The 18,020-nt window shown below is 37.3% G+C and overlaps 1 protein-coding gene across 1 annotated transcript in view; it reads right to left on the bottom strand.

Moving 5' to 3' along the window:
* PRSS12 (serine protease 12) overlaps positions 1-18,020 on the bottom strand; it is a 95,560-nt gene that overhangs the window by 12,832 nt on the left and 64,708 nt on the right. The window contains exons 10-11 of the mRNA XM_074275240.1: positions 11,506-11,584; positions 9,676-9,798 (exon numbers count right to left, since the gene is read on the bottom strand). Of these exons, the coding sequence (XP_074131341.1) occupies positions 9,676-9,798; positions 11,506-11,584 (202 nt within the window). The remainder of the gene's footprint in view (positions 1-9,675; positions 9,799-11,505; positions 11,585-18,020) is intronic.

Below are 18,020 nucleotides of genomic sequence, written 5' to 3'. Positions count from 1 at the left end.
CGAGCAGTGGAAGAATAGCAGACCTATACAGGTATAGGGAGCTTTCACACCCTCCAGAAATCATAGGGCCAGTCCTCAACCAAACCCCAGACTTCCTGTATCATACCTGCAGAAAGCAGAAGAGCCTATGCATAGCCAATACTAAGAGCGAAGGATTGTCTTTGGGAACCCAGTCACAAAGGCCTAATAGCATTCGTTGTATGAGCTCTTGCAGGTGGTGAGTGAGGAACATCACTGACCTGTAGTGCATCCATCACCCTCACTGTCAATCCCAAAATTTGCAAACTAGAAGCAGATAAGTCCAGAAACAGATTGCAGAGGCCAATCCTACCGATGGCAGGATTTTTCCTAAGGTGCCAAAGAGTATGGAACTTCTTAAACTGTGGATTACAACCCCATATAAAGTCATGAAAAATTTGGCAACAGTAAAAGGTATCAAATATTCTCTCAAGATTTAATTCTTTATGTAAAAATAAACAAGCACATCCATCTCAGCATGCAAATTTGCTTTCATAATAAATAGTAAAATTTTATGTATGTCAAAGAATTGTTTTAAAGAAATTTCTTTATGATTATCAGTGAATGTTTGATTTGTATGCCTATACCTGGGGTCACATAAAAAATTTCTTGGGCAAAGAGGGGTTGTAAGTAAAGAAAAAAAGAAAAAAGAAAAAAGTTTAAGCCCAGGTTTAGGAGTAGCTAACACTGACCACATTCTTTAAAGTTGCAAAGTGCTTTACAAGAATCATCTCATTTGGACCTTTTAACAATCCTAGGAAGCAGGGGCTCTTCTTATTCCCATTTTTTTTAAACAGTTGAAGGTCACACAGCTGAGGATAGATTTGAACACAGGTATTTCTGACTCTGAACTCAGAACTCCATCCAGTGGGCCACCTGCTACATGAACACCTCTCCCTTCTTATCTCCTGTCATCATCAAATTGATGAGAATTAACAGTATTTCTTTTAAACAAATCTTTTTTTTTTGTCTCCTATACTATCAAAATGAAGTTCCCTTTCTATTCTTGCATATTCTGTGTATTCAGTGTGAAGGAACTAACTTGCCAAATCCATCTCTCCGTTTACTGAAATTATAAATGGAACAAATGTCATGCTTGGAATTTGAAGGGCACGATACTAGATTAGGTGGGGCTACTGACCAAATATTTGTCGTCTGGTTTCAGCAATCCCAGGGGATGTGGTTACATGTAAATAAGGACCACATTCTGGCTGAGAGTACTAATCTGTTAGACAGCATTTAAAGTCTTTATTAGTGTGTCTGGGAGTTATAAAGGAAACTTGCAAAGGATTCCTTCCTGCCATGTAATTTACGAGAGACTTTCTGGCTATTTTAATAGCCACTATTTTAATAACTTTTATTTATCAAAGTAAAAAAATGTCCCTAAAACAAATATGGTAATTTTGGGCTACTCTCTCTTTCACTCTGAAGTGGCCTTTGTCCAAAGGAGTAAAGGAGTGAGTGAATGAAAGGGAGAAAACAAACAAACAAACAAACATTTATTAAGCATTTACTGGAGGCTGAGCACTGGGCTAAGCCCTGGAGATACCAAAAGTTGCCTGACATTTCCAAACAGATTTTGGCAGGAAAACACCTGACACAGCACCCTTGTGAAAGTCGGTATCCCTGTTACTTATTCCTTGGGACTGGGACTAAAATAGATGCAAATTATTAGCATTTCCAGTTCAAGCATTTTCACACAGGTATCAGGGCTAAATTGTCTCAACTTGTTCATTTTTTTCACATGTTACTAACAGTATCCAGGACCACGGGCACCTGCCAGACTCCAGAGTTGTTCTATTACACATAAGGAGGCTTTCTGTTCATGGCATTTCAAGATTCTGCTAAATAGGGCGTTCTCCAGGCTTAAATGATGAGAGGTACTGAGCCTGTCTCACATCCCAGCCTGCATATAATCAGGATAAACATTTGTTAGTGCCTGAATGGGTGAGTAAATGAGTGGGAAAGTTTTGAGGCTTGAAGTCTGTAGCTATGGCAGCATGCAGGTTTCCCCGACTGGCAGATGGGTGACCAGAAGGAGGGCATACAAAAAGATGCTTCCATCACCATGGTGATCATTCTACTTTTATAGTGACAGAAGTTTGGAGAAAGTCTGGGAGAGAAGAGGAGGATATAAACTGTTGGGTACTTGGCCACAACTCTCAGAGGTTAGTTCCTCCTTTTTATCTGGCAAAATGATAAGCTGATCTAGGACCAAATCCCATTTTAGAGATTTGCAATCTGTGTGTCCTTGATCAAATTAATTCACCTCATAGAGCCTCAGTTTCCCTTTAAAATATGCATGTGTATGTATAAAATATATGATATGTATATATACAAATTTTATAAGATAAAAATTGAAATATACTATGCCTGTCTATCTATATAATTTATTCCAAACTTAAGAAATATCAAATAATGTATTTTAAATTTTATTTATTTATTCTGAACTTAGGAAACACCCCATGCCCCACAACCAAAAAAAGAAAAAAGTGAGCAGAATAGGAGGGCATTGCTATTAAATAGTGAGTCTCTTCTATGTAGCACATGCCTTTCTTTTTAAGTACTTCCTCCATAGTCAATTCAATAGGTTACTTCCTGCTTATCTGTGAGTCCTTTTTTTTTTTTAATTAAAGTTTTTTACTTCCAAAACATATGTATGGATAATTTTCAACATTTACCCTTGTAAAACCTTGTGTTCCAAATTTTTCCTTCTCTTCTCCTATCCCCACTTCTAGACAGCAAGTAATCCAATATATGTTAAATATGTGCAATACTTCTATACACATTTCCACAAAAATGAAAGAAAAATCAGATCAAAAAGGAAAAAAAATGAGAAAGAAAACAAAATACTGCTGCAAACAACAAAAAAGGTGAAAATACTATGGTCGTGATCCACATTCAGTTCCCACAGTCCTCTGGATGCAGATGGCTCTCTTCATCACAAGATCATTGGAACTGGCCTGAATCATCTCATTGTTGAAGAGAGCCATGTCCATCAGAATTGACCATCATATGATCTTGTTGTTGCAGGCTACAATGATCTCCTGGTTCTGCTCACTTCACTTAGCATCAGTTCATGTAAGTCTGTGAATCCTTTTATAGGCCTCAGTTTCCTCTTTTAAAAACAAGGGATAATATTAAGCCTCTGAAGGTTCTTCCAACATTAGATCAATGGTCTTATGAATCAACACATCTTCCCTTCCTAACACCACTTCTTCTTCAAGGTTGTTGATTTTCTAAGTGAGAAATTTTTTTCAATTTTCTTTAATTTACTTGTCATCTAGAGGAAGGAGAAGGGAAGGAGAAAAATTTCATAAGGTTTTGCAAGGATGAATGTTAAAAAACTATCTTTGCATATGTTTTAAAAATAAAAAGCTATTATTTCAAACAAGAAAAGAAAAAAAATATAGTTTATTGGAATACTGGCCTGGATGTGTGTATATGAGAAGTAGAGACAGAATAAATTTAAATAAAACCCATTTGTCATGCATGGTAGCTCTTCTGCATATAATAAGCATGACAGGTTGGTGAAGTTGTCTTAGGACTGCAGTGTATGCATCCCCAGCCATCATTGCTGGCATTTTCTAGATCTAAGAATAAGTGAATCATCTGGAAGGAATAAAGCAAATCAAAGTCCTTGTTCTCACTATTTAAATCATAGTGACACTAGTTTCTCTGACACAAATGGTACAGAAGCCATCAGGAAACTGGGATGCAAACCTAGGGTATTGAAGTTAGAAAGAATTGTATTCAAATGTTGCTTTGGACAAGTTACTGACTTCTCTAGCCCTCACTTTTTCACCCTATGGTCCTTTTCAGCTGTAGGTCCCAGAGCAAATGACCTGTAACACTGTTAGTGACACTGCTGGCTGCGCCTAATTTATAGACTGACCCTGGTTGGCAGCATTGTTAAGCAAATCAAAATAGAAAAGATATCTGTTTTCTCCTCAATAAAATGTGGTGGCTGCCCCAAATGACTGAGGATCTAGAAACAGAGAATTTGGAGCTAAAAAGAACTCATCATTTTACAGCTGAGATGAGGCCCAAGGAGGAGAAATGACTTGCTTGAGACCACATGGTGAGGAGGTGTTTGAGTCTGGAATCAAATCCAGATCATCCCACCCTCAATGCAGGGCTTCTACGAGCAATAAAATGAAGGCAAGCTCCCAGTACTGACTGTCCTTGATGCCTATGCTTAAATCACATGCTTATGAGGCAGCTGCAAACACAAAGTCTGAGAATCAGGCAGACCTAACTTAAATCCTACCTCAGACACTTAGTAGCTGTGTGTCTTGGAGCATTTTTGTGGGGTTTTTTCCCTTTTGGTCTGATTTTTCTTGCACAATATGTCAAATATGGAAATATGATTGCACATATTTTAATCAATATCAGATTGTTTGCTGTGTTGGGAATGGGGAAGAGAAGGGAGGGAGGGAGAAAAATTTGGAACACAAATCTTATAAAACGGATGTTGAAAACTATCTTTACATGTATTTGGGAAAATAAAATAACATTGAAAATAAAAAAAAAAACTTTAAAAAAAAAGTATATTGAACTCTCATAGAATAGTAAAAGGAGCAAGGGTTTATTTAGAGTCAGGAGGACCTGGATTCAGATCTCACCTCTGACATTATCCATGTGGCCTTGGGCAAATGACTCATCTCTAGGTCTCAGTTTCCTCATCTATAAAATAAAGGGTTGGACTACATTACTTCTAGGGAATCTTCTATCTTTAAATCTATGGTCTTATAATTAACTTGCCTTTTTCTTTCAAGTAGAATGTCTTCAGCGCAATTAAATAAAGAGTTTGAGAAAATCAAACATATATACATTCTTTTAAACAAATACCAATCAATCATACAAATGAATATCTGTTGAATTAAATATTTTGATGAAGTTAGGTAGGCAATTTATTATACTAATTTTGGCCATAGTGGCAAAAATTAAAAAAAAAAAAAAGCCCTCTTAAATTTTATTTTTTTTTCAAGCAACACTAGATACCTAAGTTCCTAAGGGGAACTTTATGAAGCCTTCACAAAGGGAGTAGTAGTCTTCCAGCAACTAAGAGCTATGAATTACTTTACCTTTTTGTCACATATTCTCTCTAAGCTCAAGCCCACTTTCTTTTGGACTCCAAATGTCCTTGTGGGGGGGATGTTTTATGTTAGGGCTTCTTAAACTTTTTCCACTCATGATCCCTTTTTGTCCAAGAAATTTTGCATGACTCCAAATACATAGGTATTTAAAATAGATATAAAAATCAAACATTTATTAATAATAAATCATAATTTCATAACTCCTACAGTCATTTCTGAAATCCCACATGAGTCATGAACCATTGATTTTACACCAATTGTTCTTACTATAGCACTTAGTAAATATCTATTTCTAAAAATAATTAAATTTGGCTGGTTAGTTGATACCAATTGATAATCAATGATGAGCATCCCAGTAGGGAAAGGAACTATGTACTAACATCTTCCATTCCTCCAGGTTTGCCCTAGAACCTTGAGTGAAGAAGTCAGTCAGTAGGTTCTAGGACCTTAGATCCATCAATGGAAGCAAAAGCTGGGAGAGTAAATCCAGCGCCTATATTACCAAGAAAACACGCTAGGTTCACTTTTCATGGGTAATCTTGTCTTATAGTCATAACTTATATTTACAAATTTCCTGTTCATCATATTTGTTGACCTACCTCCTTAGAAATTATAAAGCAGGAAGTCACAGGAAACCTGAGACACGCTTCAAACCCAGTGGGATATATCTCAGGAACAATCTTCCTCTCCTTGGAGTTTATTAAAAGAGTCCTGTATCATATTTAAGGACCCATTAACATCTTATTGAATATTATTATCTGCTTGTCTTGTTCCCAGTTGGTATTTTAATCATCTTGTGCAGACTATAAAGAGACATTCTGAGCTGCACATGATTGACATTAGGAAGGTGCATATCTGGTATATTGATATGAATAATGTATTTCAGACATTTCAATGGAGTCATTCTCCAATGGTGACATGAAGGTGACACTGAATTACCAAAAGCTTGGCCAGCTTGCCAGCAAAGCTTGGCCAGCTCTCCCAAGATGGAAAGGCTACCCATGTGTGCATACCCAGCTATGGCTTTCAGTCTCATTACCTCTGGAGACAAGGAGAACATATGCCATAGAAATTCACGAAACCATAATGAATGTGCACACACAAGTGTCTGTCTTGCTACAAGTGCAGGACAAAGAGAGTTAGATTTGGAGTCACATCCCCTTTTGGGGGCTTCAGTTTTTCCTCCCTTGTAGAATGAGAACCCAATGATCTGTTTTTGTGGAAAGACCACCCATCTCAAAGAAACTGCAAGTGCTTTACTGTTGTTAATAGGAGTATATTAGCAATGAGCAATTGGTTAATTAACAAGTATGAATCAATTGTTAAGCTTATAATTTTAAAATTGACATATTATTCTGACCTAGCAAGATGATTTGAATCCTGACTCTCATACACTGTATCAGCAATCTCTACTAGGCTTGTGCAACCTGTAGATTTCACAAAAATGCCATATATATCTACATTCAAAACACCTAATCTTTCATCAAAGAAAGATTCCCCGAAGCACTTTGCTAGAGACCTTTCTACCAGGATAACATCAAACTAGATGCTTCTGGAGCTGGCCATGCAACTTTTTCTGAATCCTCTTAACTGTGCTGACATCTCTTTATCCTCTTTCACAAACATAACAGGAGAAATTTGTCCAGATGCTTTGCTGAAACCTAGATTAACTGTAACCACAGAATTCTTCTGAACCTGCTAGTCTAATAACTCTCACAAAAACAAAAATGAAGTTAGTTTGCATGAAGTTATAATGCTGCTTCTTGTGCTGCTTCCTTTTCTAAATGCACATAAATTATCCCCTTTAATATCTGACATATATTTAACATCTGACAATAATTAACACTTTAATATTTGTTACTAATAATTTAATAAGCTAACATTTTGTTGGAAATAAAAATGAGATTCACTGATCTTGAATTTATAAATTCCAAACTATAAATTTTGAGAAATTGGGAAATTTTTCTTCCTAAATCCTATGGCATTTCCTTTGTTCTCTCTACAATCTCAACATCTTTGATAGTGATTGTTCAGAAATCACTTTCATCAGTTACTTAAGTAACTTGGTATGTCCTTTGTCTGGCTTTTGAGACAAGCTTACTAAAGGCAACTGGGTTTCAATTCCTTATTAAACACCTTGTTTCCTGATCTTTCCCACCTAGAAGTCTTTTTCATTGCAGAGGAAACTGAAGAAACTCTTGCAAAAGTTAAATTCTTTTGCATACTCTTGGCCATCTGTTATTATGTCATCCACCCCAAGCTGTGGTCCTAATATCTTTTTTTTTCCCTAATATCTTAGATCCTTCCTCAGGAGAGATTTTAAAAAGGTTTTTGTTGTACCTAGCTTTCCTGAGTTTCACTATCTCTGACACTATTCTTTCAAGAATAGTACATTCACCTTCAATTTCTTCCTTGGTTTCATTGTCTATAAATGTCTCATTTTGTTTTTGAATTACCTGTTAGGGTCAAAAGACAAAGGTCACATTCAATGCAACCAGGAGGTAATATTTGAGAAACCCAGAAGTAACTTCTATGTGATGGAAGAGACCGAATCATGAATAATATTACCTTCTGGTTGCACTGAATGTGACCTTTGTCCTTTGACCCTAACCATTACCCATCCCTCTCAAACTGGATTATTCTGTAAAAATTTTAGCCATGGAATCCCTTCTTCTCTTGAGTCCTTTGAAATCTGTTTTCCATAATCCTAGGGAATATTCCAGATTCTGACTAGCTTTCCTCTCCTTTTCTGTTCCAAGGAAATGGAGTGAGGCTGGCAATCAATTTCTTTTAGTGTGCCCATTCTTTCTACTTCAGTCACCTGGTTCATTTTATATCATCAGCGTCAAGCAAGAAGCTCCCCTTGGTTTTCCCTTAAATTATTAAGGGAAATTAAAAGTTGATTTGTTATTTGGCTTTGGGTAGAGAGAGCTCTTGCAGCTGTCAAGAGAACTGAGACCTCCATAACTCAGACATCATCCCTCTGTGCCAGGTTTATGATCTCTCTCCAGAATCCGTTGTTTGTTTGCTGATCCTATCCAAGAAGTCTACGGCAAACTCCCAGAACAGAATCATGTCTGTCTCCCTCCACTGATCCTCACCCAAATGTATTCCATCATGTTTCTCTCCCAGATTCCTAAAATTCCTCATAAGAGTCTGTCTTCTGCCTTTCCTGCTCTATTCTCTCTGCCTACCCCCTTATAAATCAACCTGTTTCTTTTAAATATGATGTATCTTCTACAGACATTCTAGTCATGAGACTCAATGACAGAACAATCTAAAATTGATTAAATTTTAAATTAATGAAATTAAAATTATTTCCCTCCTCAAATCAAACAAACAAGCACTTATTAAGTACCTACTGTATGCTACATTCTTTGCAGAGAGCTAAGAATACAAAGAAAGCAAAGGCTCCCTGCTATCACTGAGTTCACAATCTAATGGAAGAAGACAACATGTGTGTTCAAGCTAGAGATACAGAGGATGAATTGGAAGTGATTTCAAAGGGAAGGCACTAGATCTGAGAGTGATGTGGGTAGTTTTCTCCCTTTTCCCTTCTCCCCTCTCAGTTTAAATTGATCAGATTTACAAGAACGAGGCTGGCTTTGTAGGTGCTTCTGTCCCTATTTGAATAGGAGACATCCCTTGAGTGCTTCCTCTTGCTCATTCCCTACCAGCCAGTGACCCATTCTTCATTCATTCTTACTTCACAGCAGACCCTATCCCTAGCCAAGTGTATCATTAGCATCAGTAGCCTCCTCTTGTCTCACCTTGCCTCCTCATGAGGCTGACCTCTATCTATCACTACATCACTATGACAACAGATCCAGAGACCTCTCATTAGATCCTGATTCACTATCTGGCACGTGGAGAGTGGAAAATGACTGGAGAAACAAGGAGTCTAGACTGTGCAAGGGAAGTCAACATAGCCAAAAGGAGCCTGGCAAGGGGGATAGAATGTTGGAGCGGGAGGCAGGCAAGCAAAGATATAAACCCTGCCTCCAGTGCTTAGTCATTGTGTGACCAGGAAAAGTCACTGATACTCAGTGAACTTCAGTTTCCTCATCTGCAAAATAAACTTGCCTCCAGGGTTGTTATGCAATTCAAGTGAGATGTTTGAAAAGTATTTTGTAAACAGAAAAACACTATAAATTACTATTCTAAGAACACAAGGTTTTGCAACGATGAATGTTGAAAACCTATCTTTGCATGTATTTTAAAAGTTATTATTAAAATAAATTATTATTCTATGTTACTATGTTAAATGTTTCATTGATGCCTTTGTTAATAATCTTATATTCTCTCTTATCTGAAAGCAAAAACAATCCAGTAACAACTTTTGACAATGTATATACAATTTGCCCCCATACTATGTCAAGAGGCGGAAGGCATATTTTAAAATTACTTAGTACAATTTTTCAGTCCGACTTCTTTGGGGTATTATTTCCACATATAATTTTATAGTTATTATATATAATGTTCTGCTCCTTCCATTCTATATTATTAGTGGGGTTTATTTTTTTATTGTTTTATTGGTTACCTAACAGGGAATACTTACCTCTTGAAGCAGTGAGCTGCAGTAAGCACCCAGCAGCTGCTAATAAGTGTGGCCCCACAAAGAAGTCTGCGGTCTCCATGGGATAGCTTCAGCCTCAGGGCCACCTGCCAGGGCCAGCCGCCCCTAAGGACCAGAGATGCCAAACGTGTCTGTATTTGTGTCCTTTATCAAATAATTCAGAAAGGGGAGGGGGCAGGAGTAGAGAGAAAAGTTCTCTCAGGACCAGAGCCAAGAGTCAAGTGACTGGAATGTCTTGGAGGTGTCTGGCCCTGTGGTTGGAGCACAGGGGGTTGGAACATTACTTAATCCCCTTGCCGCTGCCAACCTGAGAATGTCACCCATCAGTAACCTCTGAGATCTGCTTACAGGCTCTTGCCCTCCCCGCTTCCTGCAGCCTACTTGAAAACACATTTAATCCTCTCTCAAGTTGCTCTTTCTTTATTTTGTGCCCCTTGCCTAAGCCTGAATAAGCAATCTGACAGAAGACAGGCTCCTATCATTGCAAGGAAGCTGAACCCTTCCAAATCACCCTATTAGGGCTTCTATTTCTGTAGGGGTTTTCACTTTACAAAGTGTTTTCCTCATAGCAAATCTATGAGATCTGGAGTAAAAGGACTATCATTCTCATTTCACAGGGAGTGGATTGAGGATTCCACAAAGGAACAATGTGGTGCCAGAACCACTGTGTTATTCATTATTTGAGCCCATAGTGACAAATCTTGAACATCCTCTGCTATGTCACATTAGTCCTATTATATAAATTTTGGGAAACTTGAATTTCATAAATCAAAGTATGCCTGCATAGAGTAGGACAAAGATGCAATAATCCCCAAATCTGTTGTCAGAAGACCTGGGTACAAAGCCTGGCCACTCACTACAACTTGATCTTTGACAAAGCACTGGGGGCTCAGTTTTCTTATCCCTACAGGAGGGATAATGATAAGGTAAGACCTTAGGGAAATTATCTGTCAGCTGCCAGGGGGATGGAAATGAGGGATAAATACTCTCACTAGGGATAGGGATAAATATTTACTCACAATCACTATTGTGAGAAAAACGCACTGTGAACTTTTAGGATTGTAGAGACTTCACTTGTTAAGTCTATATACCACAATACTTAAATATGAAATCCATGATTTATTTGGAATGGAAATTCCCTTTGCTGACTCAGATCACAACTTCTTTCTCTATCCTAGGCCGAAAGGATAGTACAGGAAAAAGAACATTGATTCTGCTTGCCAGAGGACCTGGGTTCAAATCTTGTCTCTGATGCTTGTTCCCTGAATGACTCTGGGCAAAGTCATTGGTCACCTCCCTGAGTCTTAGTTTCCACATCTGCAAAAGGAGGAATTCACCAGATGATCTTTGAGGTCCCTTCTAGCCCTTGATCTGTCTTTTTGTGACTCTACAGTAGTTGTTAAGAATATTTGTGGTCAAACACAGTTTATCACCCTGAGACCAGTGTAGATACTTGTTGTGTCCAATTAAGTAGGGTAGAGTGTCCAATTAAGTAGGGTAGATCCTGGGATGACAGATAAAATCTGTAACCTAAAACTTTTTCATTAAGGAAAGAAACTAGTAATGACAGGGGCCAGTTCTGGAGAATTCAGGATCCTAGCACTTCCTGATGACAGGAAGCCCAGATCCTTATAGTTCATTAACCATCAGCTGCCATCGTTCCTTTCTTTATGTTTACCATAGGAAACACAATGACAAAGGTACTACTAGAATTTAACTGGGGAGATAAGGGCCATGTGTAATTTCTATGAGAACATTATTTTTTTTTAAATTGGCACCTAGAGACAATTCCTTGGTTGAGTATCATTTTACCGTAAAGAGTTTTTCCCACCAATGATCCTCTTCTGCCTTCGATGGAGTAACCTCAAACCACAAACAGATGAAAGGGAATCTAGAGTAGAAACAGGCCATTCATTAAACTCTTATATTACTGTTGGAGGGCCCAAAAGGCATTCCCACCCATTTAAAACTACAAACTGGACTGTCTTTCCTGGAGAAAATGATTCATTTACTAATCTTTTTTTTTTTTTTTAATTTAATTTTTTTTTTTTCCCTGAGGCTGGGGTTAAGTGACTTGCCCAGGTTCACACAGCTAGGAAGTGTTAAGTGTCTGAGACCAGATTTGAATTCGGGTCCTCCTGAATTCAAGGCTGGTGCTCTATCCACTATGCCACCTAGCTGCCCCATCCTTTACTAATCTAAAATGTCTACATTTTTCTAAGTCAGCCAAGACACTTTGTGTGTCTCCTAATCCCTTCTTCCTCCTTGTCATAGTCCTTCTTCTTCTTCTCCTCTTCTTTCACTTTCTCGTTCACTTCCTCTTTCTCCTTCTCCTCCTCCCCCAAAATCACAAAGATAGTAAATGCCTAAGATGGGATACAAATCTTTCATTTTGGTCTTCTAGACCCTATGTACTTTCCTCTTATCTCACAGATCCTAGAGGTAGATGGAATATGACTTTGGGAAGTAATGAAATTATCCAGTTTGATTAACAGTTACAATTTATTTAGGGAAATAACTTGGAATAAGTCTAGAAAGGTAAGATAGAGTCAAAATGAAGGAGATCTGAGAAGTTTGTATTTTATTCTTAAGTTGATAGGGGACCACAGATTTGAAAGCAGGGGTTTGGCAAGGTGAGATGTTGGTACAAGGCGAGACTTTAGGGAAATGATCTGTCAGCTGCTAGGGGAGATGGATTAAGGAAACAAAATGGAAGCAGCAAAACTAACTGCAAAAATATCAAGAAAAGAACCAATACCTATCTCTGGAAGGATCAACTAGATTTGGTGACTGGATGGAAAAGGACAGGTGGGAGTCACTGATGACTGGGTGGCCTTTAAGAGAAGGAAGGAGGTTTGGGGGAGGGCAGTTTAAGTCAGGCCAGATGATGAGTTCAGTATTGGACTCGAAGGTCCAGGCACAGCTGCAAATCTCTAGCAAGCACAAGGGGTGTAGGATTTGAGTTCCTGAGAGAAACTAGGACTAGATAGATAGATCTGGCAGCTATCTGCTTCGGAGGGAGAGGAATTTTGGGAAGAGAAATAGCCCTGGATTTGGAGTCAGAAAAGTCAGGTTTGAACCCTTTCTATAGAAAGCACCCTAGAAATGATAGCTATTACCTACCCATGAAACTCTGGGCTAGTTTCAATGCCTCCGTGGGCCTTAGTTTCTGCATTTGTAAAATGAGGGAGTAAAATTGTAAAATTATATCCAACAACTTTTGTAATCTCTAATCCATAATTCTGTGATCTTGAACGTTGGTTTCACACTTTACTTTGCTCTTTTCTGCCTATATAAATTCATTTTCTACCTGTATAATTTCTCTAAACCAAAATGAAAGATTTATATGTCCCCTAAAGGGCCATCTGGTTCTAAATCTATGCTATGCCTTCATGACTCATTGATGGACTTGAGGCCTGTTGGATGCCCTCAGCCTTGTAAAGTTCATCTGCTGAGTTGATTTTATTGGAAAGCAAAGTGAAGTGAGCAGAACGAGGAAAACATTGTACATGATTATAGCAATGATTAACTGTGTTCTTCTTCAACTAAGTAATTACTAAGCTATTTTCAGCAATACAATGATCCAAGATCATTCCTTAAGGCTTGTGATGAAAAATACTATCCATCTCCAGAGACAGAACTGGTAGAATCTAAATCAAATTGAAGCATACTTTAAATTTATTTGTTTATTTATTCATTTATTTATTTTCCCTGAGGCTGGGGTTAAGTAACTTGCCCAGGGTCACACAGCTAGGAAGTGTTAAGTATATGAGACCAGATTTGAACTTGGGTCCTCCTGAATTCAGGGCTGGTGCTCTATTCACTGCGCCACCTAGCTGCCCGGAAGCATACTTTTAACTGTTTCTTTTTTTGTTGTTATTTTCTTTCACAACATGTCTAATATGGAAATATGTTTTTCCTGACTGCACATATATAACCTATATCTAATTGCTTTCCTACTCAAGGAAGGGGGAGGGGAAGGGAGAAGACAGAAAGAATTTAGAACTCAAAATTAAAAAAAAAAAACCAAAAAACAAATATTAAATGTGAAAATTGTTATATATAATTGGGAGAAATAAAATATACAAATTTAAAAAAAAAAGACAGTTCTTGCCCTCAAGGAGATTATAAGAGAGGTATTATATGAGGGAACTTATAAGATGGAGCTAAAAAGAGAAGGATTGGGAGAAATGCCCACCAATTTGGATTCAGAAACAGAAGTAGAAAAGGAATGAAGGATGGTCAGCTAGCCCTCAGCCCCCCAAAATGGATACCCTGGGAGAAACTCAAATGTTTTAGTCAAATAAGAGGTTATTACTGAGAGAGATGTGGAGATAGAGCAAAGGAAAGGAAGAGAAGGACAAGGATCACACAGGATGAGAAAGTGTAAAAGGACGAATGGTAATCTAGAGCAGGGAGCACTCAATCATAGGATTCGAGATCTAGAGTTAGCCATATTATAGATGAAAAAAGTGAAGCTTGTGGTGGCTAAGTTACTTATTCAAAGTCACATAGGTAGGAAGCATTAGAAGTGGGATTTGAATCTGGTCTTCTGAATACAGAGCTATGAAAATACAAGGGAAATTTTCATGGTATTTACTTCCAAGTTTTCAACTGTGATTGCAAAACACAAAAAAGAGAATGCTAGTGATAATTTTTATCAGAAGGATGACAACATCATCATCATCATTAATAGTTAAAAGTATGATTAAATAACAAATTATTGGGGAGATCTCTGACCTTTTTCAAAAATTTATCCCACCTAGACTATCTTATTTAGATGAGTTGTCTCATCCAACTAGAAAACCTCATAAAGAATTGAATCTTTTTTTTTTCCTTTTTATGCTGATGTTTTATTGGAAGTGTGTTCTTATTTTTTTGATTAATTTTATAATTATAAAAATTTTTTGACAGTACATATGCATGAATAAAATTTTTTTTATAACATTATCCCTTGTATTCATTTTTCCAAATTTTCCCCTCCCTCCTTCTACTCCCTCCCCTAGATGACAGGCATTCCTATACATTTTAAATGTGTTACAGTATAACCTAGATACAATATATGTGTGTAAATCCAATTTTCTTGTTGCACGGTAAGAATTAGATTCCGAAGGCATAAGTAACTTGGGTAGAAAGACAGTAGTGCTAACAGTTTACACTCAATTCCCAGTGTTCCTTCTCTGGGTGTAATTGTTTCTGTCCCTCATTGATCAACTGGAAGTGAGTTGGATGTTCTTTATGTTGAAGATATCCACTTCCATCAGAATACCTCTTCATACAGTATTGTTGCTGAAGTGTATAGAGATCTTCTGGTTCTGCTCATTTCACTCAGCATCAGTTGATGTAAGTCTCTCCAAGCCTCTCTGTATTTATCCTGCTGGTCATTTCTTACAGAGCAATAATATTCCATAACATTCATATACCATAATTTACCCCACCATTTTCCAATTGATGGACATCCATTTATTTTCCAGTTTCTAGCTACTAAAAAAGAGCTGCCACAAACATTTTGGCACATACAGGTCCCTTTCCCTTCTTTATTATTTCTTTGGGATATAAGCTCAGTAGTAGCACTGCTGGATCAAAGGGTATGCACAGTTTGATAACTTTTTAGGCATAGTTCCAAATTGCTCTCCAGAATGGCTGGATTCTTACACAACTCCACCAACAATACATTAGTGTCCCAGTTTTCCCACATCCCCTCCAACATTCATCATTATTTGTTCCTGTCATTTTAGCCAATCTGACAGGTATGTAGTGAGATCTCAGAGTTGTCTTAATTTGCATTTCTCTGATAAGTAGAGATTTGGAACACTCTTTCATATGAGTGGATATAGTTTCAATTTCATCATCTGAAAATTGTACGTTCATATCCTTTGACCATTTATCATTTGGAGAATGGTTTGATTTTTTATAAATTAGGTCAGTTCTCCATAGATTTTGGAAATGAGGCCTTTATCAGAACTTTAACTGCAAAAATATTTTCCCAATTTGTTACTTCCCTTCTAATCTTGTTTGCATTAGTTTTGTTAGTATAAAAGCTTTTTAATTTGATGTAATTAAAATCTTCTATTTTGTGATCCATAATGATCTCTAGTTCTCCTTTGGTCATAAATTCCTTCCTCCTCCACAAGTCTCAGAGGTAGACTATCTTCTGTTCCTCTAATCTATTTATGATCTCATTCTTTATGCCTAAATCATGGACCCATTTTGATCTTATCTTGGTATATGGTGTTAAGTGTGGGTCCATATCTAATTTCTGCCATACTAATTTCCAGTTTTCCTAACAGTTTTTTTTCAAATAATGAATTCTTATCCCAAATGTTGGTATCTTTGGGTTTGTCAAACACTAGATTGCTATAGTTGTACTCTATTTTGTCCTGTGTACCTAATCTGTTCTACTGATCGACTAGTCTATTTCTTAGCCAATACCAAATGGTTTTGGTGACTGCTGCTATATAATATAGCTTTAGATCAGATACAGCTAGACCACCTTCATCTGACTTTTTTTTTCATTAATTCCCTTGAAATTCGCGACCTTTTATTGTTCCATATGAATTTTGTTGTTATTTTTTCTAGGTCATTAAAATAGTTTCTTGGGAGTCTGATTGGTATAGCATTAAATAAATAGATTAGTTTGGGGAGTATTGTCATCTTTATTATATTCACTTGGCCTATCCACAAGCACTGGATGTCTTTCCAATTATTTAAATCTGACATAAAGAATTGAATCTAAGGTGAATTCTGGCCCACTGTGTTCCACTTGGGCAGCTTTGGGCAGAGAGTAGATGCTTTATCTAGATCACACAAGGCTGGGGATGATTTGGAAGTAAATGACATGATCAAAGTCACATCTTCCGTCTCCTCATTAGAATGGGTTCACCTCTCATTATGATATTCATTCTCTCTCACTACTTGCTATTCAATTAGAAATGATTGCCTGTCTCAGGAATACCCAGTCTTCTAAAGGCACATAAGTATTGAGTGGATTCCATGAAAGATCTTTGGCATTTGAATGTCACTGACTCCTTTTATTAATTATATGCTAGAATAATCAATAAAATGATTAATTACCCACAAGCCATGTCTCTTGAATTTTTTAAATGTCACACTGCTTAAAAGGATCAAAATGCAAATCTGTTTTTCCAAATGAAGAAAGTTATGCAGAATAGTTAAATCCAAATGCATCTAGGGATCTGAGTAGAACTTGGTTTTATCTCTTCAAGGGCAATGAAAAAACAGAATTAATAGAAGATTCTCAGCACATAGTCTTCTCCCTACATCATCAGCTCTCTGCAAACTGCTCCCATACCGATACCAAGGACAGTCTGTGGGATATGTCATGACCACAGATAAGTTAACAGAAAGCAGTCTCAGACAAGAAAGAGCATTCATGTTCAGCTCTAAAGGAAGAAAAAAATTTCTGGAAGGTAAAAATGAGGAGCGTAGGCATGCCATACACGGGGCACAGCCTTTGGGAACATACAGAATTAACAGATGGTATACCAAGGTCAAAGAACAATTTACAATGCAATTTGGTTGAAAGAGATTCCATGAAAGAAAGTCATGTGAACTGAGCCAGGAAAGGGGTAAGTTGGAGCCAGACTTTGGAGGACTCTGGTTCTTAATGGACTGAGAAGTTTATTTTATCGTAGGGGTAATGAAGAGCCATTAAAGGATATGTCAAGAGTCAAGTCAAAAATAAATTATTCTTAGAAGTCATTCTTCACTTTGTGGGAAAAAAAGTTTGTGCCATTAAAATGAAAAACATGAAGGATGCCAAGAAATTTAGAAAGGCTTGCATGAAGTAATGCAAAATGAGGTTAGCAGAATAAGAGTAGCATACAAATAAACAGAACTAGAGACTAAGAGAGTGACCAAAATGTTCATAGCCTTTGACCTAGAGATCTCATTGCTGGACATATAACCAAAGTAGACGATAAAAAGAAAGGTCCTAAATGCACTAAAATACTGGAGCTGCCCTTTTTGTGACAGCATAGAATTGAAAACAAAGTAGATGCCCATCAATAGAGGAATGACAAACAAAATGTGGTCCAATGTCACTGATTATTACCGTGTTCCAAGAAATGGTGAAGAGAATGAAGACAAAAAAACATGAGAAAAATTCATATGAACTGATACAAAGGGCAGCTAAGTGATGCAATGGATGGAGTGCTAGGCCTGGAGATGACCTGAGTTCAAATATGATCTTACACACTTAGGATCTATATGACCCTGGTCAAGTCACTTAACTCTGTGTGCTTCAGTTTCTTTATCTGCAAAATTAACTGGAAAAGGAAACAACAAACCACTCCAGTATCTGTGCC

Source organism: Sminthopsis crassicaudata, chromosome 6 (assembly GCF_048593235.1).
Source record: "Sminthopsis crassicaudata isolate SCR6 chromosome 6, ASM4859323v1, whole genome shotgun sequence".
Classification (NCBI taxonomy): Eukaryota; Metazoa; Chordata; class Mammalia; order Dasyuromorphia; family Dasyuridae; genus Sminthopsis; species Sminthopsis crassicaudata.
Note: the sequence above shows the minus strand (reverse complement) of the source record. Positions and strands in the feature narration are given on the sequence as shown.